The 27,334-nt window shown below is 35.8% G+C and overlaps 2 protein-coding genes and 1 non-coding gene across 3 annotated transcripts in view; 2 read left to right on the top strand and 1 right to left on the bottom strand.

The window, feature by feature from the left end:
* Positions 1-27,334, top strand: part of LOC145942085 (uncharacterized) — a 374,660-nt gene that overhangs the window by 1,015 nt on the left and 346,311 nt on the right. The window contains exons 3-5 of the mRNA XM_083048578.1: positions 6,872-7,035; positions 21,118-21,372; positions 21,509-21,556. The gene's annotated coding sequence lies outside the window, so the exon portion shown is untranslated. The remainder of the gene's footprint in view (positions 1-6,871; positions 7,036-21,117; positions 21,373-21,508; positions 21,557-27,334) is intronic.
* LOC145942082 (knirps-related protein) lies at positions 10-16,209 on the bottom strand. The gene is made up of 3 exons (XM_083048573.1): positions 15,453-16,209; positions 9,473-9,550; positions 10-6,579 (listed from the first exon to the last, which is right to left on the bottom strand). Exons 2-3 carry the CDS (start codon positions 9,548-9,550, stop codon positions 5,458-5,460), a joined length of 1,200 nt encoding a protein of 399 aa, XP_082904699.1. The 5' UTR covers positions 15,453-16,209; the 3' UTR covers positions 10-5,457.
* Positions 19,855-19,926, top strand: Trnap-cgg (transfer RNA proline (anticodon CGG)). Its single transcript has one exon. It is a non-coding gene; the product is annotated as a tRNA-Pro (tRNA).

Raw genomic sequence — 27,334 nt, 5'->3', positions numbered from 1 at the left:
AGTGTACATGTTAATATATTTCATTTGGCTCTTAATTAATCCTTATTTTCTCGTTTATGTTTTGGATATATATTTAATACCAGAGCCTTTAACTTCATTAATAAATTTATTATCATCCATTATCAATGTACAAGTAAGTACTTACTGGCCCGGTCCCGTTTCCATGCCTATCATTTATTTACAAATTGTCTTCATCTTATCACTATTAAACAACATATACGAAATATTTTACATGTTTCGCATACGTTTGACCAAAACGATCAATTAAATACAATAGACTTAAAATATATGTATAATAATATGCATATATATATATATATATATTATACATGTGTCCGGGATAAAACGATTTCTTAGTATTGCATATTACTGGCCTTTATTGACTACATTCAATCTACAAAGAATGCTAACGAGACGTAGTGTCAACAGTGATCAACAATAATTAAGTAATTCGTTGAAATTATATCTAACAATTATACATCAAATACAAGACGAATCTTGCATTGCTCTACGAACAAACGTATGTGATAATGTATGATAATATACATACGTCTGCCTTATATATACAAATTTTATATGTATATGTACACGAATCTTTTCTAAATATTCAGAATTACATTTGGAATACGTAAAGTTGTATAGTATTTACGAGAGTATTTATCCAGAAGCGTCGTATAAAAAAACTTGGGCTTAATTGCTATTTGCTATGCAATTTAATTTTGCCATCCGCGATAATTTTTCATGCTTTTAGTACCACGATTGCCACCACTTAATATAAATCTTTGTTCAATGATTAGATTATTACATTCTCTTTAAAAAGAAAACAAGAGACATCATTTTCCAAATATTTTTAAATCATGCAACTTTTATTTCCTCAGAGAATATTATATATATATATGTACATACAAACCCACATTACTAAGGATCACATTATTTACAAGATAAAATATATGAACGCAATAACAATTACAACATAAAGTTCCTAAAATATTCCTATTACTTAATAATACTAAATTATTTTTTCTAAAAAAATTAGAGAAATAATGATTCGCTCCATATAGCTAGGAGATTTTCTATTTAAGCAAAAGACCTTATTTCTGGAAGTAAATTCGAAAAGGTGGCAACCGCGTGATTATCATATAAGGTATATTAATATCAGATGTTTTTTTTATTAAGCTAACGACTAGCTAGAAACAATTAAAGGACGAGAACTTTTATATATATTTACATTTACATCCTCAATGTCTAGTTTATGTAAAATGTGATACAATTTTGATTTTTAATGTTAAATAATTATCGTGACTCATCATACAATCGTCACCAGGTTCTCTCTTTCTCTTTCTCATTTATTTTCCCCGATGAAAATCTCAAAGCATCGATCGCCGGACATGTAGCCGATACGAGATACATGAAACGGATCGCGAAACTATTTATGTGTTCTCCGAGTAGCTTTAAATTCCAGAAAGGCACTACCGGTCTACAAATCGCGCCGTGATTCCGTCTTAAAAGCGAAGTTGTGTTCGACAGTTACGCTGCCGGAAAAAAAAACAAGTAAAAGTATCGTCCGTGACACTTGTGTGAGAATTTGGATGCGCAGGAGAGAATATCTACTCGAAATTCTCGGCATTCACGATGAATCCTTACGAATTTATCTCAGAGAGAACAGATTTCTCGAGTATAGACGTTGATAATAATAATAAAATGAGTAATATATATCACGTATATCTAAAGTTCAAATTTAAAAAAAATTAAAAAGTAAAATTAAAGTTTAGAAAGGTATAAAACTGTTATAAAATTTTTATACATGTTTTACATATATTTACATATAATTAAAATATTTTGATATTGATTACAAGCAAAAAAAAAATATGTGATTGACAATATAATAATTTTTCGCAAAAATAAGTTTCATAATTTTACAAAACGAAATTAATTATTTTTTGCATAATTAAGTTAATTTCTACACGGAGAGAATTTTCTCTTAGAATTTACCCTGAAAATCGTGGTAACCGTGGGACAATATAGTATGGAAAGAATTTTATGAGAATTTTTCTGATTAATATTTATCACAATAAACATAATAATATATCTACACGTTAAAATATAAAACATGTTTGAGTAATTTTACCATGCAGTTTAGTAAAATTAATCAAACATGTTTTATATTTTATTGTGATAGATATTATTATTTTTATTGTGATAAATATTAATCAGAGAAATTCTCATAAAATTCTTTCCATACCATATTGTCTCATGTTTACCATGATTTTCAGGGTAAATTTTAAGAGAAAATTCTCTCTGTGTATCTGTCATAACACATATACCGCATGACAGTACGTATTCATCACGTTATCGTGTTAAAAAATGAAATGAATAAAATACGAGAATGCCGATATCTTCAAAGCTTTCTTTTCGCGCACGCGTTCCCTCTTTGCTTCCGGATACTTCACGAGGAAACGAGAAGGCCACGGCGGCGGAATCGACATCGGTGAGCATTTGTAAGATAAAACGGCCACCGATGTACGTGAGTGTACACGCCAACACGTGCGTACGCGACATATGCGCTGAAACGACGTATTTATCGGGCGACGTTTCTATCCTCCGTCGTTCGTCTTCGTCTCGCATAATTACCGCGAATGAGGGAGCGAGCGAACGCGTGCGCTCGTTAATTAAAACGGCGGAATCTCGTTAAAGTCGATTGACTGTTGCGTAAGTGACCATCGATCGACGGCTCGTTCGTGTAGGAATTGAGATGTCGGCCGTCGTAATTTTTTCTCCAAGGCTTACTTGTGTGAATAGAACGCGCGTGTCTCGCATTTACTTAGGCTCGATCATGGATAAGGGTGCGCGAAGAAGAAGGGGTCATCGGAAATTCGATGAGTTCGCGCGCGAGCAGGTAATTAAGGGATGCAAGATGAAACTTGTCATACACGCTATATCATTACGCGCTGCTCTTTTATGTCAGTTACCTTACTGATATTTAATAGGATTTAATCTGAAATGTTTGCATTATGAGTTTTTTTCAATCCTAAAATGAAAAATTAAAGAAGTTATTTTTGTCTTAAAAGGATTCTTATGCACTGAAAAATCTCTCAGATTTTGTGAATACTTTTGTAATTTTATATCTCGATTTTATTTTTATAGAATAAAGATTGCGGAAAGAGATCTATTCAAATAATCTTTCGTTATGATAAAAATTAAAGAATTTTTATCTTGAGAATAATAAAATGTAGAATAAAAAATAAAATATAAAAAGTACAAAAGATAAAAGATAAAAAAATATTTTTTTCTTATTTATAGAATTATAAGAAAAGGGAGAGATATTAATATTTGATATATTATATCTATATACATTTATATACATATACATTTTATAATTTTATAAAATGTATATATACATTTATATATATGTAATACATATATCTTATATATATTTTAGAATTTTTTTTATTTATGATGCATTTGCAGCATCTCGAATTTGACTTTATCGTCTGCATTGCGCGTCTCAGAAATACTGTATACTTGAAAATATTGCATATGCGATGGATTAACTTCTTTGCATAACTTCTCATGATACAAACATTCATATTAAATCTTACTAAATATCAGTTTGTCAGATCGATAAGTCAAGACATGTAACTGACATTGCAAATAACGGTGAGAATATTATGGCCATTATGTCTAACACTAATCACTGACGCCGCTATCGATGCTTATTGTTAGAACATATTTTACATTTGTACCTTTAAGAGAAAAATATGACATATCTAATTTGTATATGTAATAATATCTATGTATAAATGTAACAAGATCTTAATAGCTATTTGATTTTTGTACACGCATACGCACAATATAATCTTGAACTATAATATGCATGCATGCATGTATATTAATGTACATATACTAATATATATTTTTATATATACATATATTATTATTAATGTTATATATCGGTACATGAGAGATATTCATATATATACAGACACATAATGTATATTAATATTTATTTTAATTATTTGTCGCAGGTTTTATATATAAATTCAGCCTTCTTCCAAAAAAATGCGACATAAATATATGTATATATGTATGTATATATGTACGTAAAAGAATATGATGAGACATGTATATGTATATGTATATTGATATACCTATATAATGTATATATGCCTTATCATATTCTTTCAAATAATATAAAAATAATTTCGAATTTATTCGATGATATAAGCATGCTCTTAGATAGATCATAATAGATATATACTTATCTTCGCTATATCAATCAGTTTAGATAAGTTTTTCTTGCGTACTTATTAATTGCATTAAAATATTTTTGTCGTTGAACCAAGTCAATTAAATAAAATAATTCATTAAATAAAATAAAAGATATACAATATATAATTTTTAAACGTACTTGTTTAAATATCACACAAGCTTTGTATATCTAATCTAATACATTAATACTAAACGACTCGGATTTACTCTCTTGAAGGATTGTCAATGGCGATTGTATGTACACGACTTCTTGTTCACGAGTGATAAAACAATGCAATGAAAAAAATCACTCACATGTACAGACAGATTTTATAATGAACAATGAGATGCAAAAATATAAAATAAATATTTTTGCTTTTTTTTTATTTCTTTTTTAATCTAGTTTCTATAGATAAAGACGTTAAATCTGTTGATTTTTTTCTCGCAGATCCTTTGTGTCATTAACGCTCTTCATTTTCAAATTTAATTTTTTGAAGAATTGCCCATGGCGATTATACTTTTTGAATCATGAGCGATAAAACAATCATAAGATGAGAAAAATAATCATGTATATATGGATCTTACAAAGAGTCCATCAGAAACAATACCGGAATATTTCCACTGCATTTAAGAATAAAAAAATATCCAAAGAAAAAGTTGTGCAATAGTGTTGCCACTTTGAATTATACAAAATTTTTTCCTCACCCGAGTCAAAAATTTTCTTCTACTTTTGATCTCAATTTTCATCCAACATTTTGATATTTTAAACAGTTCAAATTATCTTTTTTTTTTGAAACTATATATTTAACCTATAGTTTTATCAAAAGCTCTTTTTTTAAACCTCTAAGTAGGAAAAGTATACTTAAATTAAGTAGTACATTTACTCTATTTGAGGTATAAAATAGAAGCTCAATTTCTATATAAATTAAATCTACTGAAATCCTCTAGAATGCACAAATGTGAAAAAATTGAGATTAAAAATAGACGCAACATTTTGACACGGGTAGATATTTTTTTTTTCACTTTTTATATGCAACGGAGATATTCCGATATATTTTGTTTCTGTTGGATCATTTTGTAATAGCGAAATAAGAACATAAAATATAATAATAAAAAATAAATAATAAGTAAATAGTATTATTAAATGTATTTTTCAATATTATTTGAATTGTTTCTGTTCTTTCTAATTAAAGTTTTTTTTCTAAATTTTTAAGACCTCGTCGTTAAATCTATTGGTTTTTTCGCGGACGAACTCTCTGTGTCGCTCTCTATTTCGTCGTCCTGTAAATGATTGTTCACGGGTATCGCGATGGTTTTCATGGAAAGATCCATCGGATTATCCTGCGGTGGCAGGCAAGCGTCTTCCCGTTCCGGACTGCACTCGAATAATTCGTCCTCGGAAGTTCGCGTTTCCTTCGGAGTCAACGATCTTTCCGACAACGTTCGCTCGTTCTTCAGGGCCGTGTCTAGGCAGAATCGATCGTTATTGTTGTTCCTCTCGCAAAAGTCGTTCTCATTGATGGACGACGTCGAGACTCTTGATCCGATCGTCGTCGTCGTCGACGACGTCACGGTGGATGTCACAGGACTATCATTCTCCTCATTCGTTGTCGGTGAACGTCGCAGCATGCTTGTCGGATGGTTCGGCACGAGGGGATGGGATGCGCCGTGATGCGTCGCATAGATGTGAGCGTAGGGCGAGAACATGGTAAGACCGGGCGGCTGCAGGAAAGCCGACGGCAGCAGCGACATGTTGCTGAGTGGGAAACCCAACGGTAGACCCATCATTTCCTTGCTCAAGACGGACAGATCAGGCTGCTGTAACTGCAGTGGCGGGTGCAGCGGTCGGAAAGTGGGATGTCCGATAAAAACTGCTCTTTTCTCGGAGACCTCGACGGAGCTGTCGCTATTGTGAGACTCAGGCGAGCTGATGCTGGGCGAATTCGAATTCTTGTAGTCGTCTAGACTGAGCATCATGGTTTCGTCTTTGCGTTGGCTACCGTGAATAGGAGAATTCGTCGGCTGCTGCTGCGAGAGCTGATGCTGCAGCTGCTGTCGACCGATCATAGGTGGCTGATAATGATGCTGCTGCTGCTGTTGCTGTTGCTGTTCCATTTGCTGCTGCTGTTGTTGTTGTAAAAGACAATGAATTTTGAACCAGTTTGATCTGCGGCCGTATCGTGAACCAGACTTGGACATGCCGACGTGGAGACATTTTCTTAAGCGACAGGCTTTGCACGCAGTACGATTTTTCTTGTTTATCACGCACTCACCGCCATTCTTGCATTCGGCGATGCTGTTCAGGTTATTGTATGAGCGCCCAAAGAATGACTGTAACAAAAATCATAAATCAATTAAAACTAATGATATAATATACGTTGCAGGACATGAGATTAAATCATTTTCCAAAGAAGAATTTAATGTTACACAAAACATTTAATTTAATTCTATTTGTAAGATATCAAATTTATTTAATTAACCTTGAACCGTATTTAATTTTTAGGGGATATCTCTCTCATTAAGACGATTATGTTAATTAGCTAACATAGGTTAAATTAACCACCGCGTATTTTTCTTAAAAATACATTTGTTTTAATTTTCGTTATTGTATATTTTTTTACAGATACATTTGTGCTGTTTCTACTGAAAACAATATCAGCTGCTGTCGACTCGTCGAATCGGTATCGCGGAATCATCATGTAAGCCACGTTTCAGCGAAGACGGCGACGAGAGACGAAAGGCCTGGAAACCAGCGATACTGCAACGGCATTGTAACACTTGTAAAAGGTACGTAACGTCCGAGTTGTTAGCATGTAACCGTACGCTCTCGTTGTCTCATTCATGACGTGCGAGTGCCAGGGGGAGGTGCGGTGAGGTCGACGGTCGGAGGCGCGTGCGGCCTGTTGTTCTCGTGCTAATTGCCCAAATGGTGCAATTCCACGTGATTCCGACACACCGTGCTCGTTGCTTTCGTGTCGGAGATGGCGAGCAACGATGTGCCTATATACGCTTCTTTCTCTTATCCTCTTTTTGCGTAGGAGGAAACATACAAAGCTATCTTACTGTTTTACATATTACATATTTCGACCGAAATATAAATGGATCTCTCCAATTTTATCAAAATAATAATCAAAATAAATTAATTATGTATATGGACATCTCTAATTTTATTTCCATTATCTTAAAATAAATTTTAGAAAAACTTATCAAATTTCGTCATAGAGAAGAAGTCATATCAATTAATTTTATTGAATCTTAAATAATCGTTTTATAATAGTTTCAAATCGTATCGTTATTGCGAAATGTTGCTTCTTTTACAACCGGATCGTTGCGAGACAACAGTTTCGGTTGAATTGACAGCTAGAATTTCTCAATCGTCGCGATTAATATGTCGCTCGGCGCACAGCGGACTGTCACATCGCGAATCGTCGAGCGTTTAAAGGGACGCGCGCGCGGCCGCGTTGTCCACTTTCGCTTTTTTTCTGCCCGTACGCACGCTATATTATTAATCGTTTCTGGTTCGTTTGTCCTGGAAACGAGCTCTTCCTGCGGCCTGGTGGTCCCGATGCGCGCATTGCCGAGACCTATGGGCCGGCATCGCGTTCCACTTATTTTCGCCGTCGACGTCGTCGACGTTTGTCCTCCACCTTCTTGTCGATGTCGCTTACGCTAGTAAGAAAAGGAACGCGCGACGCTTCAGAAGCGATGACACAATTGAGAAAATGCTACCGTTATTACGTGCCCTCCCCCCCTTCTCGGCTGCACGCCCCCTTTATTCGTTGTGCACGCTGAAGTTATGCAAACGGCCCTACTTGAAAGCCACGACACGCTCGTTTCGTCGCACTAGCTTTGCTACGATCATTATTGGAGGAATCTTTGGCAAGTTTGTTTTAATATATTCGCAAGAAAAAAAAGAGAGAGAAATCAATGAATTTTGGAAATTTAAATTGTATTGCGTTATCTCGCAATTATCATCGTTAAATGTTGAATAATTTTAGGAGAAACAACAGTTTATTATTCTTCGAAAAGTAAATTTGTTTTTTAATTTATTTTTAATCCTATTTTTATGGTTTTTTTTTTAATACTTTGTTATGACGTTTGTAATCCTACACGCGAGAGAATTTAATTACAATCGTTGAAAGATTTTTCAACACGAAAAGAGAAGAGGACCCCCCGCCGGACGCACGTGCGGAGATCCCCCTTTCTCGTTCCGATCATCGTGCCGCCTCGAGACGCCGCTTCCGGTGCTTCGCACTTGTCCGCCACAATTGTTTCCGCCCTAGTTCACGGTTACGTCAGCACGACATTGTTTCGTTTCGTTATTTTCGTTTTCAGGCCCATCGTAGCATGTCAGTTCTCCCTTCTCTGCGCAATCCCGCGACCCTCCCCCGTCGTTACAGCTCTCGTTTTTCTCGCTTCACGCTTCTCGGAGCGAGCGATTCGAGCTGATGCCGCGCGGAGATCGACCTGGTGTTCGTCGCTTTTTAATCGAATCGCGCGTATATATACGCTTGCCGTTTTCGGACCCCCTCGAGCTAGGTTGACACGCATGCCTGACCGAACGTTTAACCTCGGCTACGGAGCTGCTCGTGAAAGCGACCGCTCGCTTGTCGACCTGCCGCTCTGGGCCTTTGCGAAACCGCGAGAAAGAGCGTCGCCCCGCTCGGCGCAGCGTGTCGCGAGAGACCGAGAAAATGCGCGAACGAGCCACCGAGGAAAACTGCTATTAGACCGATAGATCAGGAGCGAGGTTCTCTTCTCTTGGTCACAAACGTGCCGCGCTTTTTTGGCAGCGAGATCGATTTCCTTTATGCTCATTGTCTCTCGGTAGAGCGATTCTCCGGAACGCGTGTCCCCGCTTGCGGTGACGATATCCCGATCACATTATGTGAGGAAACAAGTTTCGACTCGGTTTAATGTTTATTCCTTCTGTCTCATCTAATTTTTATTTCCGTTTTTATTTACGTCTCAATATTTCAATATAAAAAATGCAAATGATAATGATTATGCAGATGATATATATATTTAGAACGCCATAGATTTTAGATTGTTTACCGAAAATCATTGCACAAGATGTTAAATTTATTTTATTATTAAATTTTAATATTAAAGCGAAGTCGGAGACTTATGCTATCGATGATATTTTGTCGATGATTTTTTTTCAATTTAATAATATTCCAAAGTTAAAAGAAAAAGACATTCAATATTAGACGATTAGATTTACCTTGCAGCCCTCGCAGGTAAATGCGCCAAAGTGGAAGCCAGCCGCTGGTTCGCCGCATACCTTGCACTGCTGGTTCATCTGCAAGAGAAAACAATAGTAGTACAATCGATTTCTGGTTGCATTAATGAGCTGCGTATAAATTCGTGTATATTTTATACAAATGCTAACGCACATATATTATTTCAGAGATTGAAGCAAGAAAAATTTCAATTTCTTACACAGAAAAATATTAACTATCATTAGCTAAATTTCAGGTGTAATATAGAGATACATAAAATTTTGCTATGGCTAACTAATATTTTTTTCCGTGTAGATATTGCATTAAAAAATACCTTCTTTTTAAAAAAAAAGATATTAAACTTTTTTTCATATTTAACAGCCTGAATTGTTCACAGTATTGGTTCACAGTAAAATAAAAAGTCTGATAACATATGATTGTTATTGACTTATTATTGTGTTCGCGATCTTTGTGACATGTTATGTACATGTCTTGTGTCTGTGCGTGCGTGTGTATATGTGTGTTAGTTCTCGTTTTGTTTTCTCTAAATTTTATCAAAAATAGAAATTCGTTCTCATTTAGATATCAAGCATTTCTTGCTAATAGCGTAGGTTATCGCTACAGCGATAACTAAAATTATCATTAATATTATTGATTATATATACACGAAATTATACAATATTTGAAAGTGAACTCTATTTACTAGATAATTGTTGCACTGTTTTTGTGCAATAATAATATATAAACAGTGCCTCAAAGTAATAAGTGAAATAGAGATTCGTAGCAAAATTGATTCATTTTGCGCTACGTTTAATTCATTTATAATTCTATATTTATTCATAATTTCTACGCTCTGTCCCAGATCTTCCACATTATCATTATCGTGTTAAATGTTTGTCGAATGACTTATATATGTCATTAGGAGATATTAGAAATCTATGAATTATTAGAGATAGAGATTTAGATACTAAAAGAAAAGCTAATATAAATTCTCATTGCAATACCATAAAACGATAATGCGATGTTTCTAATGAATCTAATGAATCACTTCCTATGCAACGGAAACGGAAAGTGGATCGGTCGAAGATACACGAAGGTACGTTTGACAAGTCGGCGATGCAATCTTTATAGTGCGCCTACACCGATCGAGCGCGCGATTGAGTAAGAGAAGAGGCGCGTTGCATAATGCGCTTTGCAGTTTGCAGTGCAGCGCGCGAGCGCGAGCGCGAATCGCTGGATCGTGGCAAAGCGGTGCGTGTTACGTTCAACGAGCGGAAAACTCTTGCGCTTGCTTTTTTTTCCCCTTTTCAGTCAGTTGTTTTCCGTCTCTCTTTCTCGCGCCCGTTCCGCCGAGGCGACTCCTTTCGCCTTCTTTGGCTGATCGTCCAGAAAACGGACCGTGGCTCCGCGGTCTCGTTTTCACACCTCGTCGCTTTTATACCTCGCCGCGATTCCTTGCATAACTTGCATTTGTGTAGGCCAGCGAAGCGATGCCGCGATCCAAAACAGAGACAATCGACTTCTACTCTGTAACGTTCCTTGTTCTTTCTTACGTCTCTCCTTTTTCCAACTCGTTCATTCGCGAATGTCATTCGAGTTTCTGGCAATCCACCAGATTTTTATTTATTATTTTTTTTTTTTTTAACAAAATGTCAGAAGATCACGAATATATGGGACAATAGCTGTGACCTAGATGTTTGTACCGCGGCCCGAGGGCACAACTGTGCCCACCTTCGACGACTTTCATACGTGACGGACTGTCGCTAAATGGGAAAGTAAATCTCAACTAATGGAAGAGACATCTACGTTGTTTGATCAACGGAGTCTCTCTCTCCTGACCTACACCCAACAGTCGTTGACACTTGTCATTCGCGGATGCCGCCGTTTCTGCCGCGGTATATTCTACAGGCTTACGCTTGTAAGCATCACGCAATTCCGCGTTTGTATTTTTTCATTTATCTGCGTTCGCACGCTTACTTCCCGCCGCGTTACACACATAGGATAAAATTACACATTACATTATTATATTATGATGTTGTAAATTGATTTATATCGACAATCAATAGTTTATTTTAAAGTGCACTGTTACGTGTGGCGTTCAGTGCACAGATATCTCTTCTTACGTGATCATTCTATTGCTACAGTTTGCGATATTTTTCTAATATAGTTAAAAAATGCGTATTCGCGTGTCGCATTTTTTACTCGTTAACGCTCGATGATAAATTTGAGCAACGTCGCCGAGTATTTCTCAATTGTAATCAAATTATTCTACACGCTATTCATTAACAATAGCCTGAGAGCCTGTTTGGTCGTTTTTCAAATTTGAATTCTTCGTAGATAAGGACTAAATGATATTTTTGATAAACTATCATGGACCCCAATGCTTGACCAATAGCAACCAGTATTAATAGAGGTAGAGTACATCCGGTAACAGGTAAATCTCATTCGGTGGATGCCCATCGCGTTCCACGTCGATGCAATCGCGATGTTTAAATGATATTGTGTCGTGTTGAGGTGTCGCAACGAGATACACACAATGTCGTTAGATAAAATCGAACGAGGTTAGCGAATTAGATTCTGCTAAACAAATAAAAAATAGCCGTGAAATATAAATAATTATGATATTATGAGGTATAAATAAAAATATTAATGTATAAAAAATATAATTAATTAATAATATATAGAATAATTTCGATTTACTTACTTCGATCTACTTTAATAATAATTATTTTGCAATATAAACCAATAATGTTAAGATCTAAAAAAATCACATTACTTATTAACTTTATTCAGTGCAAACTCAATAAGTATATAAGGCAAATAAGGTTACTGGTATTATATATAAAAAAATTACAAATTAATAGACACAAGCAAAAGGCGAGATAATAATACTATGTTGCTATAGGATCTAATCAAGATAAGAAATCTGTACTTCTATAACTACGACAAGAAGTTTATTAAGAGATAAAAGTAGATTAATAATAACGTGACAAATAAAATGCAAAAAAAAACATCAAAATATTTAAACTTAATAAAATATGTGACGGAAAAAAGCGACCGCAGATCGGAAGGAGAAAAGAGAGGAAGATTGCATGTCATGAAACAATAAATTGAAATATTATACACATACAAAATAATTATTATTAAAAATATTTAAAAATTTGATGATAGAAAAACCTTAACGACAGTAGACATAAAAATTCCAATAAAATGTTGGATGATTTTTACTTGCGCTGTATGATATTATAAACGAAATCGTTGGTTTTACCTAGGTGATTAATACACGCTATCTACCTATCTCAATTCGCGAGAATTATTCGGCGTATATATAATCGGGAATTTCACAATTACACTTGACAACGTAAGTGGTCGCCGCGCGCTTGTTACGCCGATCTCTGTCCGCCTCGGTCGGCACATGCAAACAGCTGATTCACGGCTGGGTAATCGTAATAGCCCGCGCGACTCCGCACGCGGTATTAGAGATTACGAGCTATTATCGCGAGCTATACGTATTGTCTTCCCTGCAATTTCCCGATGATCGTTTCCTCACGACAGCGAGAGAGTCTGCTTCTCGTCTCTTTAAGATGGATACGTTGTACGTTCATTGTTCGTCCGCTCGGTTATACCCATTTTTTACGATTGTCATAACGAAGCGTCGCCGCGGAAGCGAGTCACTTCTCCCGAGACACCCGGACACGAGCGTGCGAATCTGGTCTCCGGCAATAATAAAAAATCCCGACCCGATCTTCGATTCGCCGCCGATCGGCGGCCCGCTCGTGCGGGCGCAAAGGTGCTCCGTAATAAGTACTCGTCTCTCTCTCGGCACTCCTGTCTACCGACGACGGGACTCGGCGCGTATTATCGTCGAGAGCGGATCTCGGCGGCAACGATCATCGCCAAGATCGACCGCCACGAGGCCTGACCTTGCGGACTGTTGCGCCAAGCAAGCGCGGATTCGAGCGAGCCGTGAGAATCGTAACGACTCCCGCGGATCGCAAAGTCTCTGCCCGATGATCATCATCGACGGTGACTGCGAGACATTCGACTGCACATCTGTTAAGAACGTTCGCAAAGCATTTGATCGTTGCAATTCCTGCAGACCGTGCCGCGTTTGTTCTCCTTTCCCGGTGTCGACACAAACAACCACCCACTGTGTCTTTCATCGAAAAAAATAGACTTTCACGTCGGTCAAAAAAATGGAAGACACATAATTCTAACAAAAAAAGAAAAGAAAGAAAAAATCATTCTCACTTCATCCTCAAGCTTTTCGCTGAGTAGATAAAAAATGAATCTATATTCTTTTAAAAAGATGATAACAGAAAATCCAAAACGTAAAAAAATGCTTCTCGATTCTTTCAATCCGAAAGACTTATTTTGACCCTAATTTTTCCGCTCAGGAAGAAATATATGGAAATAAAACTTTGAAATTCCTTTGTCCATTGTATTGTGAAAAAATCACTAGGTAATAAATAAAGCCTAAAAAACTGATTTGTAATTAGTATTTTCAAGGCTATGTAGGACACAAAGGGACAGAGATGCTCCAAATTGTATACCTAAAATCCTTAAAAAATGTGTCCTTAAAAAAATGTGCCTTTAAAATAAATCCTTAAAAATCGTTCTTGGAAAAGAAAAAAATGTTTAAAAATATTTTCGCCAATTATAGCGTACCATCGCGAAAAATACTGCGTACATTTTCATTTTTTCACATCTTTTTCGCTTTCTATTGAATATTGCATTTTTTTATAAGATGACAAAACTGCGTCTCTACTTTTTAATCGTTAAAAATTGGCTTTAGTGGAACGAATGATTATAAACAAAGAAATAAACAATGCGGAATTTTTTTTAAACATGAACCCGGATAAAAACGTAGAAAGGCAGATACATTTTTACTGTTTGTTTTTATAGAAGGTCAAACACTGACAAACAACTGATGTGTTATTAAATAACAAAGAAAGATCCTATGCTTCTTTTTTCAAAAAACTTGGCATACATATGTATGTAAGATTTGCAATGTATAGGTATATATTAGACATAGCGGCGGCCGACGGATTCATCTTGCGATCGGTTACAGGTCGCTCGATACCAAATATCAGTCGATCGTTCGCACGTGCACATTCACCCAAATTGATCGAGGATATTTCGCTCGATCGCCAATCAATACGGCGATCGATCGGCTTGCTAGGAAGCGATTCCGGCATCTCGCAACCTCATCTCGGCGGTGCTCCAATTCGCGAAGAGCAACTTCCGTTCTTTCGAAACGGAGCGACGTTCCGCAACGTACGTTTTGCCAATCGGCCTTTGCATCGAGCTGCGCGCGACACAATGTTTCCGATTCTATTCTATTTATTGCAACCGACGCACGATCGACACGCGGACGATTTGTCGCGGCTTGTATGAAATCGCAGTTCAAATGCTACGGTTTACGATGACAAACAAATTCGCGGATGCACGCGCGTCTGTCAAAATTGACGAGTCACGAGTGAGACCTCATCACGGCACCTAATCCGCGACGAAACGATTCCGAAGCAGATTCTCATCGCTCTCGCGTTCTCGATCGACGTTTTCGCGGCACGACATCATTAAGATCGATATCATTAAGATCATATCGAACACGAAACGCGGCTAGAAAATTAGTTAATTACAATGAATCATATAGAAAATTCTAATTGATCGAAAGTTTTGATTATCATTGATTATCTTGACATACCATTTATCGAATCAAACATCGTTATGTCCATGTTTTCTCTATGACTGCACGGCTTTGAATAAATTATTTTTTTTATAGCTAATTCTATTTTTTCTATGCAGGCTATTAGAGATTTATTTAGATAATTTCAACAACACAATTTTGTTAAAATTAATCAAATGTTGCGTTAAGTATTTCGATAATGCTCCGACATTTGCTCCGATATCGCGTTCTGGTATAAAACATTCTTAATTCAATGAGACGACGAAATTATTAGGAAATATTATAATACGTACTTTTGTTGTTACGATAAATTAACGACAGATGTGAACAGCATTCAGCAGCAATTTGGTTCAGTTGGATTTTATTCCACTGAATCACCACTAATCTTTGAAAGCAAGTCTTCTAGTGGCGCTCTTCGCCACCACTGGTCACCTCAACATTAGCATTTGACAAGACACAAGACACCGAAAATTTTTGTTCATTGTCCTCGAATAATCACAGATTATAGAGTAACACGTCACAAAATTCCACGGTCAATCAAACACACTTTAGGAGGGTATTTTCCACAATGCATACATTTCTAAATAAGGTCTCTTGCCGCTATTATCATGTGTCAAGTTTTCTATCCGAAAAGATATCCGCTCGACATCGAAGAGAAATCACTACTAACAGCATCGAACAGTTTGAACCTCAGAGTTGAACCGCACCAGTCCGTGTGCCTCTTGATTGCACCTTGCCGCGACTAGTTTCGTGCAAAAGGTCGCGAACCGACGACGGCGAATGCGAATTCTCGCGACTGGTGCGACCGGATAACGGAAGAAAATGAAGACTCTTGACGCGCCGATGACCGTTAGGTGAATGACTTTGGTAGGCGAGGGTGTCCACGTCGATTCTTGAATCGGCCCCCACTTCTGCACATTTATTTTCCACGGTCCCACTTGGATCGAGTTTCCGCTCGCTCGCTCGTCTGCCGTACGGCACGGCTCGCTCTCGTAAGTGTTTCTCGAATGGGCCTTATAGGCATACTGTGCGTCGGATCGGCACAGTCTATCCAAGTGGTACAGGTGGGTTGCGGTCCTGTCGTAGCTTTGGTGGGGATTTTGCTGAACGACCGGATAATCCTTCTATACTTCACGGTGGGGGATGACGAGGGAGGGGCCTCAACTCTTTACCCTTTCCTCTCGTCTTTTCCTACTTCTTTCTTTGCATCTTCTCCTACCCTTTGTGTGAATCTTAGATATCTACCTACAACATACGACCTCAGACTCTCGAAGCAGAGCCTTTGCGATATATGAATAAGTTCGACTTTTCCTCTTTTTTTTTTTGTAAAGAAAATAAGGATTTACGATTTCTATTATAATTTTTCAGTGCTATATTGAGCCATATAAAAATCGATGGCTAAATTCAAAAGAGAATACACAATACAAAAGATTGTTTATAAAATAAATTTCAGAGATGAGCTTTGATTTTATTTGAATATAATGATACTAAAAAACATTACCACATATTAACTTTCAATTTTGTATATTTTAACTATTAAAATTTTAACTTAAAATATTCATAATCCTTTTTTATATTGGAAAAATAAATCTTAAAAAGATCTGTACAAATTTACTTCTATTTTTTTTAAAGCTAAAATTTACGATGATATAAAGAAGAACTCGATTGAAATCAATTTCGTATACTTTGAGTAATTAATTTTTATTTATTTTTTTTTTTTTACGTATATATCATAAATTTCAAGTGTATAAAACTTTAAGAAAAAAAATCTTTAATCACAGTGAGTTATTTATACTTTCTTCTGCAATGTCAACTTAATGTCAGCACATATTAGGGTCATTTTCGTGTTATTTTTTCAAGTATTAACGTGGGAAACTCTTTCAGCAATAGTGACAATGATGACACGTCGAAACTTCGCTTCTGTATCAAGGAAATAATTTACAGCATTTTGTTTTACATAACAGTTTGCTAGAATTTAAAATGTGACATTTGCAAAATGCGTTAATGTGCTACGCGTTAAAAAAAACTATGCGTTTTTATATGACTCGATTTAAGCAAATATATTACGTACTTACACTAATGCATGTAATAAGATGATTCTCGAAACACGCCGTTTAAAAGAACGATCGTGGTAACACGTGGCGATCTCGGATTGTGTTCGATGGCAAATAAATTCAATGCTAACGTTCGATCGCTCGCTTGTATGCCAGGAATTTTTGTCGGTATTTTCTCTTAAAACACGCCGCTTTTCTCATATCTGCCTATGCTGAATGATATTTCGTAAAACGAAAAAGTTGGAACTGGAAAGTGATATTTTGCCCGGAGTTATAAAGACCGAGTAATTAATTGAATGGTGATTAACCTAATTTTAGACATATTTAAAATAATGATAAATGTTACCGAAATCGAAATTATGGACTTGGTAGCTTTTTCTTTTACGGCGTCTTTTTCCTAATCATCGAGTTAGTATTGTCTGAAACAAGATATTGCCTAAAACAAATACGTTATCAATATAAAAAAAGTAAACTTTATTCTTAAAGTTATATGTAGATGATATGATAAATATTTAAATAATAATGTCTACATATCAAATGTATATATATATTGAATATTAGACTTCTGATATTAAGCACCTCCGCCTTTTTTACAAAGCTTTATAAATATATATGATTACTAGCGTTTTTTTTTTTAGTATTATTTCCAGATAGTCTCGTTTCTTTAGTTTTGTATTTAGTAAATTGTTTAGCATTTGTGTTTACTTCTTGTACTTCTTTGTAAAGTACTCGAAAAAAGAATATAAAACATTAAAGATTATTTACAAATACCTATTGCTGTTTACATGTTTTATATTCTTTGTTCTGTAGAAAATATGCGTAAGAGAGAGAAGTGTAGATAATTTAAAATTAAAATGATATAAATGCATAATAAATGTACCAGATAAATATGTAAAAAATGTAATATTATAAACAATACATGTCAGTTAAATACATTCTTAAAATTTTCATACTTTTAACGAAATCTCGATAAAGTTTGAAATTTTAGGAATGAAAACGGAGAGGAAAAGCAAAAAAAAACAATAATCCAACATTATTATGTTTTGTCTCGATATGGATCAAAATTTCGTAAAGCGATGGTGATAGTTATCGAATCACTTAAACTATCCCTTGGCCTTTTACGATATCAAAAATTACTCATGTTTAATTAAAAATTACATGTTTAACGTTAATAACGTTACAAAAACGGCCTGTATTTAGAATAACATCTGAAACATTTGCTCTCGTTTTGAAGTCTGCATTTATATTGAGGTTTTCGCAGATCTACATCTATGAATAGCATGACCCTTTCCTTTTTTACCTGTGAATGCTATTATTTTTGATATTTCATAGTCGAATAGTTTTATAGAAAAAGTTTTAAAGAGTTTCATTTATCTTCCTTGTAAGAATATTTTTGACAATTGGAGAACACAAAAGATTGGATATTGAAATTTTATTATTATGTAGCACAAAGAAAAAAGAAAGAAAGGAAGAGTGACTTTCAAATTTTTATTATTTTTTAAGTTTATTCTTTGATAATCTGTTCGAGAATGTATCTGTGAGAGGATTAAGCCTGGATGTAAGGAAATCCCTCTATGATAAATGTAGCATTATATATTCCGTTCTCAAAGTCATTATAATGTCGCGTAAATGATCTTGCTCACTTTCCTTTCGCCTGTTTCGAGTAAGGCTGCATCTCTTAAAGAAGCTACTCATCTAGCCCCTGGCTGAAAATTTACTTCACGAAACCCTCGTTTGCATTTAACACAAGGTTCGAGCGAAACGGATACATAGAAAAGTTTTTCCTCCCTCTTTCCTCGCCTTTGCTTCTCCCATCTTTTTTTTTTTGCGCGCGAATAGGTCTCGCAATTACGTTCGATGAAAAGTAATTGCACAACCCACGCTTCGTGACCTTTCCTCAACTTTATTGTAGGCCACATGCACTTCTCAAAACACGCCGCTTATTCCACGATGGGATGAAGCGCGGATGCTGGGGCGAGTAACACGCAACTCAAATTTACCGCTGACTACAGATGGAGCCATGGGTTTCGTATCGACTTCGATTTCCCACCTATCCACCTATCTCTCCTCTGTGCCTCTTACTATCTCGATCAAGCGCCCTCGCTTTGCATATATGTCAGTATATTTCTGTGATTTTGTTTTAAATGTACTTTATCACTACTTTTCGTTTGTGCCTTTTGTACACAGATTTAATACGAAACACTTATCATCTGTATAATATAAGGTACGTAATCAAAGTATCATCGTAATGATTGACGATTTAAGGTTGGTGAGAAAACAATTTTAAGAATATTTTTAAGTATTATCGCGAAAGAATACGGATAAAATGACAAAATGAAATATTCAATAGTTAAATATTGGGATAAACTAATTACTATCAAAGGAGTATTTTAAATTTAAAATTTTTAAAAGCTAAATTCATTTATATATCTTGGTTAGATCGTAGATATAATGTTTGTTTCCGTTTCTTACCGAGATAAAAATAAGTCGCGGAACGCACACGAGCGTGACTGGACTTGTGCGGTAACTGGAACACTAATCACACATATTTCATATAATCGTATTGTAAGATCACTAATTAGACCAATGTAACTTTGTGGCTGTTGTATTAGTATTTTCATAAGAAAGAGCCAGTCAAGATGGCTCGTTGGTCTAGGGGTATGATTCTCGCTTCGGGTGCGAGAGGTCCCGGGTTCAAATCCCGGACGAGCCCGTGGAGTACTTTATTTTTGCTTCCCCTTCCTAAGTACACATCACTGTGAATCATATTATATCACACATATGATATTAAGTGTCTAGATTTTATTAAAGATTTCAGATATAATTTTAGAGATTATATTTTTCCTTATTTTAAAAAATTAGATCTGTCTACAAAAAAATACCGAATCATTACTCTTCGATTTCCTAGCGTGACGTAGATAATTATATGCTATTTATCATCGTCAATTAATTCCTTATCTGCGTGCGAAAAAAATAGAAATGCTAAGAATGATATCTCGACGTATTGCGTAAACGCATGTTAGTCGCTCCATGTACAAAGTGGACAATTAATATCTGGGTCACACGCTGTTGCCCAGCCAGAGTAACGCCCTTTTTTTAGCACAGTGAGGACTTGTATAATCCCTGAATTATATCTCATTAATGACCCGGATTTGTGTTAGGACATCGCGCGCTACGCGGTGCCCTCTAATTCGAACACCGGCCTCTTTGATGTTCTAATGCGTTTCTAAAGATAGACTTTTTATTTGGCCGATAACGGGATATCCATCCTGATTGCCCTCTCAAGGACAGGGTCCTGTATAAAATCGTGCTAAACCCTCTCTAAACTCTCTATTTTTAGTCCTAAACGCGATTAATCTTATACATGATAAATTGACAAATTATGTTACAGTAAATGAGTTTTGTTACACATTATAAGATTCATTTTTTTACATTAAACTAGAACAACACAAGCGCAAGCCACTCTTTGACTTTATGTTAAAAAGAATGATATTTAAAAAAATATATAATAATATAAAGTTTGTTTAAAGTCGAGTAATATTTTTTCACAGAAATCAGCTGATTAAAGCGTTAATTTGCTAATTAAATTTTAAAATAACAATATGGTAAAAAATAAAAATAGTAATATGTTGTAAATAATATGTTATAATACCTTATTCTTGATTAATATTTTTTGACAGAAATCAGCTGATAACTGTCAAAAACATTATAACATATTATTTAAAACATATTATTATTTTACTTTTTATAACATATTATTTAAAAAATTATTTAGCAAATTAACGCTTTAATCAGCTGATTTTTGTGAAAAAATATTAATAAAGCGAAAATTAGCTAATTAAATTTTAAAATAATAATATGTTATAAAAATTAAAATAGGAATATTTTATTTTATTTGTTACAGGTAGCATTGCTGCGAGATTTTCGAGTGTCGAATGGACGTTGATTCGTACGATTATAGTTTTCGTATCGTTTTCCCTTATTGCAAGTGCAATACGCGAAATACGCGTGTGACTCACGCGTCGCGTCGGGAGTGCCGTGTAAAGTGTCGGGCGATTGTAATTATTCGTGTTTTCGCGAGTGTCGTGAGTGCTACCATGGACCAAGAGAGGAGGAGGAGGCCCGGGGAAGCATCGGGCGACAGCGGTGCAACTGTGAGGTATGTAAAATACCTGAAAACATTTTTTTCTAAACTGCATTAAGATATTCGACCGTTTCCAGATTTTCAAAATACCCTGTACACATACATACACACACATACATATATATACATCATTTGAATATTCTGTTTTCAGATCAGTGTGTGTGTGCTGTGTACTACAACTCCACTATTGCACGTATCGGTGAGTGAGAAATTGTTTTTTCTTTATTTCGATCGAGTTAAAAGTATTATAACATTCTTTTCTAAGAAAGGCATATTAAGTCCATTCTCGCAAGTATTGTTGCATCTTTTCCGCGATGCTTATTGACTGTCTCGATTCGCATTGTGCGTTATATTCGTAGCATCGAGAGACTGTCATCGCGAGAGTTAGTAATTTGACAGTTTGTTCAAAATAAAATTAAATAAAATGTTTTAAATATATGTTATAAAATATTTTAAACTCGATTAATATTTTTGATAGTTATCAGCTGATTTCTGTCAAAAAATATTAATTGCGGATAAGGTATTATAATATATTATTTACAACATATTACTATTTAAATATTTTTTACATATTATTATTTTAAAATTTAATTAGCAAATTAACGCTTTAATCAGCTGATTTCTGTAAAAAATATTAATAAAACGTTAATTTGTTAATTAAATTTTAAATAAAATAATATGTTAAAAATATTAAATATATTAAATATTTTTTACTATTTTTTTTTACTTATTAGTACTGTAATAAGTTGTAAATAATATATGTTATAATACTTTAAATTCGATTAATATTTTTTGACAGAAATCAGCTGATAAGCTGACTGTCAAAAATATTAATCGAGTTTAAAGTATTATAATATATTATTTAAAACTTTTTATTATTTTATTTTATTTTATTTTGAACAAACTGTCGAACTGCTAACCCTCGCGATGACAGCCTCTCGATGCTACGAATATAATGCACAACGCGAATCGAAACAGCCAATCAGTGTCGTTGAAAAGAGGCAATCGATTTTGCATGCCTTTTTAGAAAGGGATCAGTCGTATTTTTAACTTTTTCTATTTTGCAATAAATTGAATATTGTGATATGTACTCACGATTTTTTATTTGTAACGCTGGAAATGATTTTTTATTTGTAATAACACTGGAAACATGTGTGATCCTTTTTGACAATGAACTTATTTATGCTGACTAAATCTAAATAAATGCTGATACACAGTTATTAATATCATACATACATGCCACACAGAGGCAGTGCTCGATGAACAGATTCACGAATAAGACCCGCGATATTAAAGGACCTTGACAAATAAGAATTCTCCTGCTTCGTAGATTATCGCTGGTGTGTATAGGACAAAAATACGCGTCGTGTGATCCTCGTCGTGATCGATTGTCGGCCCGTTAACGATGACGTAGTTTCTAAAATCATCGAAGTGCCCGTTGCCACTTGGCTCTCGCCTTAATCGCATGTCAAATGTTATTGCGGGATAATCAACATCATGTATAGCGCGAGCAGCAACAATTATTTCTTTTTTCGACGCGTAGTGACGGAAACGAGCGTACCACGTCGACGAAACTCGTTTTATTGACTAGTATATTTTTGGTGAACTGTGATATTCATGTTATACATTTTCATTATTTATTGTACAATTTTGCATACTTTTTATATTACTTTTTTTCTGATGCCTCTTAAACGCAAAGGCCGCGCGAATTATAAATGTCAATCGGCGGTCATCTTTCGATGACTTCTCGTGCGACGACGGCAATAAATATGAAAAATCGGCCTATACATCGAAATATCAAATTAGCGTGGAATTGAAATTTTGCAACATCATGAGGCGAACCTCGGCGCGATTTATCGCGATAATAAATTGTCCACCGACGGACATATTCTGCGAATATTTCGCAAGATCGGGGCACATCGTGATCGTAAACTCCGGTTATTTAAATCTGTGGGTCCGCTACCGTGCGCGCATATCTCCGACACTGTGTCCGAAATTGTGTGAGTCATTTCGTGAAGGAAAATATATCTGAAGCGCGACGATTTATGCGAGGAACGACATTCGCTGACGCGTTGGAAATGGAGCCTGGACCATTAATCTCATCTTTTTTTTTTTTTTTTTTTTTTTTTAGTTCGTTACGAATATGTATATTCGATGTAACCCCGTGGATGATTTTTTTGAGGAAACGTTACGCGATTATTCTCCTTTATTTCGTCTTATTGAATTTTTTGACTGCACGAAATCAACAGCTTCACAGGCATAATTAAACTTAAGAAATAATGCCGTATGTTAATTTTATGATGCTTTATCATAACATTTTTATTTCGGTCTTATATTATTTCTCATTTTTTGTGTAAGAAATAACCTTGTAAATCTGTTTCCTTACACACGGATGTCTCGTAGCCATCGCTACTTGCGCGATTCACGAATCTGTAAAGCCACACAATCGCGGCTAATTCGGGGCAAAAGTTTCGACATTTGACAAGCTGTGTCGGATACATCCAAGAAAAAAAATGAAGGAAAGATTGAATTGCGTAACCATAAGATCGTACGATGCAAAAGAAATTATTTCAATTGTTTGTAAAGTTGCAGAAATGAATGTTTCGGCAAAAGTGTGTTTGTGCAATTGATCTTACACAGAGAAGAACCTTTGAACCACGAGTTCTTTTATCGACAACTAAAGGCGAATGCGTTTCTATTCTTTACGCTTCTTCTTCGGCGCTTTTTGCGCCGTTGCTCGATGAAGGGGGAAAGAGAAAGAACGTGCGATTAAGTAATAGGTAATTAATAGAGGCATCGTTTTATCCTGATTTTTTACCGCTCACGAGGGCACGCTCGCAGTAATTATAGCCCTACGTCATATACTTCCCCACCGTCCCTCTCTTTCTCTCACGTTCTTCCACTCGATTGTGTTTGTAATCTCGCACGCATCTCGCGTATGACAGGGTCGCCCGTAAAAATTTGAACGTGCAATTAGGGCCAAGTCGTTAATTTATTTTTCTCTACGTGTGGGCCTATGTTTTTGATCCGTAAAATTATTATCGGATGCACATCACTGAAGAGCTGCGATATGTATTGCAAAGACAATCTTTTTGTGCAAGTTATATTTCAGTTATTACAGTTTTTATATTACTGTCAAAGTGCTAGAAAAGAATTAAAAAATTAATTAAAAAATTGAAACTATTTTAAATTATTTTCAATTAAAATTAGAATCAATAAATTACACATTTTTTAACATGTACCAAAATTTTAGTGTATATTACATTTTTGTGGAAATTATAAAAATTTAACTTAAGAAATTGATTTTGTATGTAATATTAGTATAAATAACAGTTGAAATAATATCATAAAGTTTATAATTTTTTTATTATTAATGTGTAATTTATCGTTAGAGGGAGAGTTAAGTCTACATTACATTTAGACTTAACTTATTTAAAAAAAAATTTATCGACATTTTGTTGCACGATATTGAACTGAAATTCTGACACCCTGCGTGCCAACAAGTCGCCAACAAGAACCTGCGTGTCATGCGACGTATAGTAGACAAGCGGTTGATTCCGGGTGTTTCCAGCATAACGCGGACCTCAGGGTTAAACGTCCGACATATCTCAAAGCAGGAAAGAGGCGAGCCGTCGAAGACACGTCGTATACGACACGCTGTGAGACTGACCGGCTAGTTTTGTGATTTACGCAAAGTAATCCCATTACAGGTCGCGTTGCTCGTTAACGTCACACCCGCGGCTCCGACTGGACGCGATGCTGGAAGACGAGCGAATTACGCTTGTAAGCGAATAGCCGATGTTTCGATAAAATTCTAGGAAAGAGATGCTGTTAGGAGAATACGAAACTTGATCAGCTCAAGATGTTTTTCTTCGACCTTTTTAATATATTTTATTCAAATGTTCTATCATATTGTCTTCAGCAATTATACAACTGTCCTTCCCTCCCACTCCCACAAATAATTCGATTTATTCTGCTTTAATTTATATCTTAAAATATGTGCGCGCGTAAAATATTTAAAATTTTTATCATAATGTTATGAGTCTAACAGTGTCGTATATTTTTATTTAATTTTCTTGAAATTATCTAAAGTAAAAGATTCCTCGAAAATTGAGGTGATATACTCCTTAGAGCAGCGATATCGGAGGGAGAATGTTCATCTCCGGCAGGGAGGTTAACATCTAGCCAAGCATCCGGGAAAACAAAGTGAAAGGAGCACTATCCTTCGACGGTGCACCTTATGCTTGGTACTACGATGCGCACAGTTATATAGCCTATGAATCACGAGCGGGGACGCGCTTACGTTAAGACGGGAGTTAATTGAAACTTTTATTCGTAATTACGTACTTTTTCTCTCTATCTTTAATACGCGCGCGTCGCGTCTCACTCGCGTATTAATTCACCCTCGAAGCAGCGTCATCTGAGACACGAAGAGAGAAAGATACGCGTCGCATGATGCGTGCATCACGTACTCAGGGACTCGTCCGCGCAATTTAATTGCGTCTTGTGTCACACTGCTAATAACTATTCTCACGAATGATGTACATCGCCGCGGATATTTGGCAATGCAGTTTCCGGCAATTTTGCGCTAACTTTACATGCGACTTTACGTGCTACTCTCGGCCTGAAAATCGCAATCTTTAAGGTATAACTAAAATAAAATACAATAAGTATTTTACTATGACAATGTGCATATTAGTTTTTTTGTACATATGCATTCGTATTTTAAATAAAATATGTTTTCGCATTGTTTTTCAAATAAGTATATTAAATACTATACGTGGCGTAGTAAATTTCTCGTAAATTATGATTCTTTTACCATTAATAGCTACGCGTCTGTGACTTAATCTTAAATCAATTTCACGCATATCGCGAGCCGTGCGAGCCTTGACGTTGCAACACACGATAAATTTGCGTAGTTAATCGGTATTTGAAGCGTTCAATTATTCTAGTTTCGCTTTACCGAGAATGCTATTAATTATTCATCTTGTTACTCGTTGCGACTTGCGTGGTATGTTCCAAACCGTCGTCGTTGTTAAAAATTACATTAAAATGCGTTAATTAATATATTGAACGATACGAAAAAAAAATCGTATATTGAATTAAAACAAAAATAATTACTAATAAAGTCTACATAGGCAGCATAATATTTGCTAGAATGCTATCTCCCTGGTTATTAAGAGACGATCTAATAGAAAACTCATTCTACTAACGACGCCGCGAATCGCTATTAATTTTTTACGAGCAAGAAAATAAATGAGAATACATGAAAATATGAAAGGGCAAGCATACGGGGCAATATTTCTTCGCTTTGACGCCGGTTAACGCATAACCGGATGTCGCACTTTGACCGCTCGTTTAAGTGGCATGAGAGAGAAAGAGGAGAGAGAGAGAGAGAGAGTCATGCCTCCTTATTCGCTCGTGTTAAAACGCTGGATTAAGGCGATGGTACGTGGTCAAGGCTCCCGGCCACCCCCGTGAGGTGAGGTCCAAGTGAGGTCTTCATCGGGCCGGCGCGACATTGAGGGATATTCCCCTTATGCACTCATCCGCTCGCGGCCGCCCTGAGGAATCGCCTCATCGTCGAAGCTCGCACCGCTAATCACATTGCGGCGCGTTCAATGTTATATTATAGCCGTGGAAAATAGAGGAGAACGCTTCATTAGCATATATATACGAACGCGGCGCGGTCATCATTAGTGCTAAGTGCGATTAATAATTGCTCGCGAGGGGCAAAAATCGACACCTCGTTCTTTGTCATGTCTCGTGAACGCTTCACCGCGTCTAATCGTCTATGATTAGGACGAGGAGTCCGAGGCGCGGCTGTCGGTCGTCGATCGTGACTAAATTTAACACGTACGTTTCATAATTAACAGACTTTCCTCGTACAGTATCGTAAGAAGGTTTTCGTTTAATAATCTTGACGTTACTTATTTTGTCACCTACAAAATCGATTCGTTAATTCTCGATTTTAATT

The sequence above is a fragment of the Prenolepis imparis genome, unplaced genomic scaffold (genome assembly GCF_030444845.1).
Source record: "Prenolepis imparis isolate NDT839.2.m4 unplaced genomic scaffold, iyPreImpa1.0 SCAF_10, whole genome shotgun sequence".
Lineage (NCBI taxonomy): Eukaryota > Metazoa > Arthropoda > Insecta > Hymenoptera > Formicidae > Prenolepis > Prenolepis imparis.
This window is presented reverse-complemented; position numbering and strand designations above follow the sequence as displayed.

Bases quoted from the DNA above. Each gene is read 5' to 3' on its own strand.
- LOC145942082 (XM_083048573.1), bottom strand. From the start codon at position 9,550: ATGAACCAGCAGTGCAAGGTATGCGGCGAACCAGCGGCTGGCTTCCAC. The intron at 6,580-9,472 runs GTAAATCTAATC...TTTTTGTTACAG, and splicing joins TTACCTGCGAGGGCTGCAAG to TCATTCTTTGGGCGCTCATA.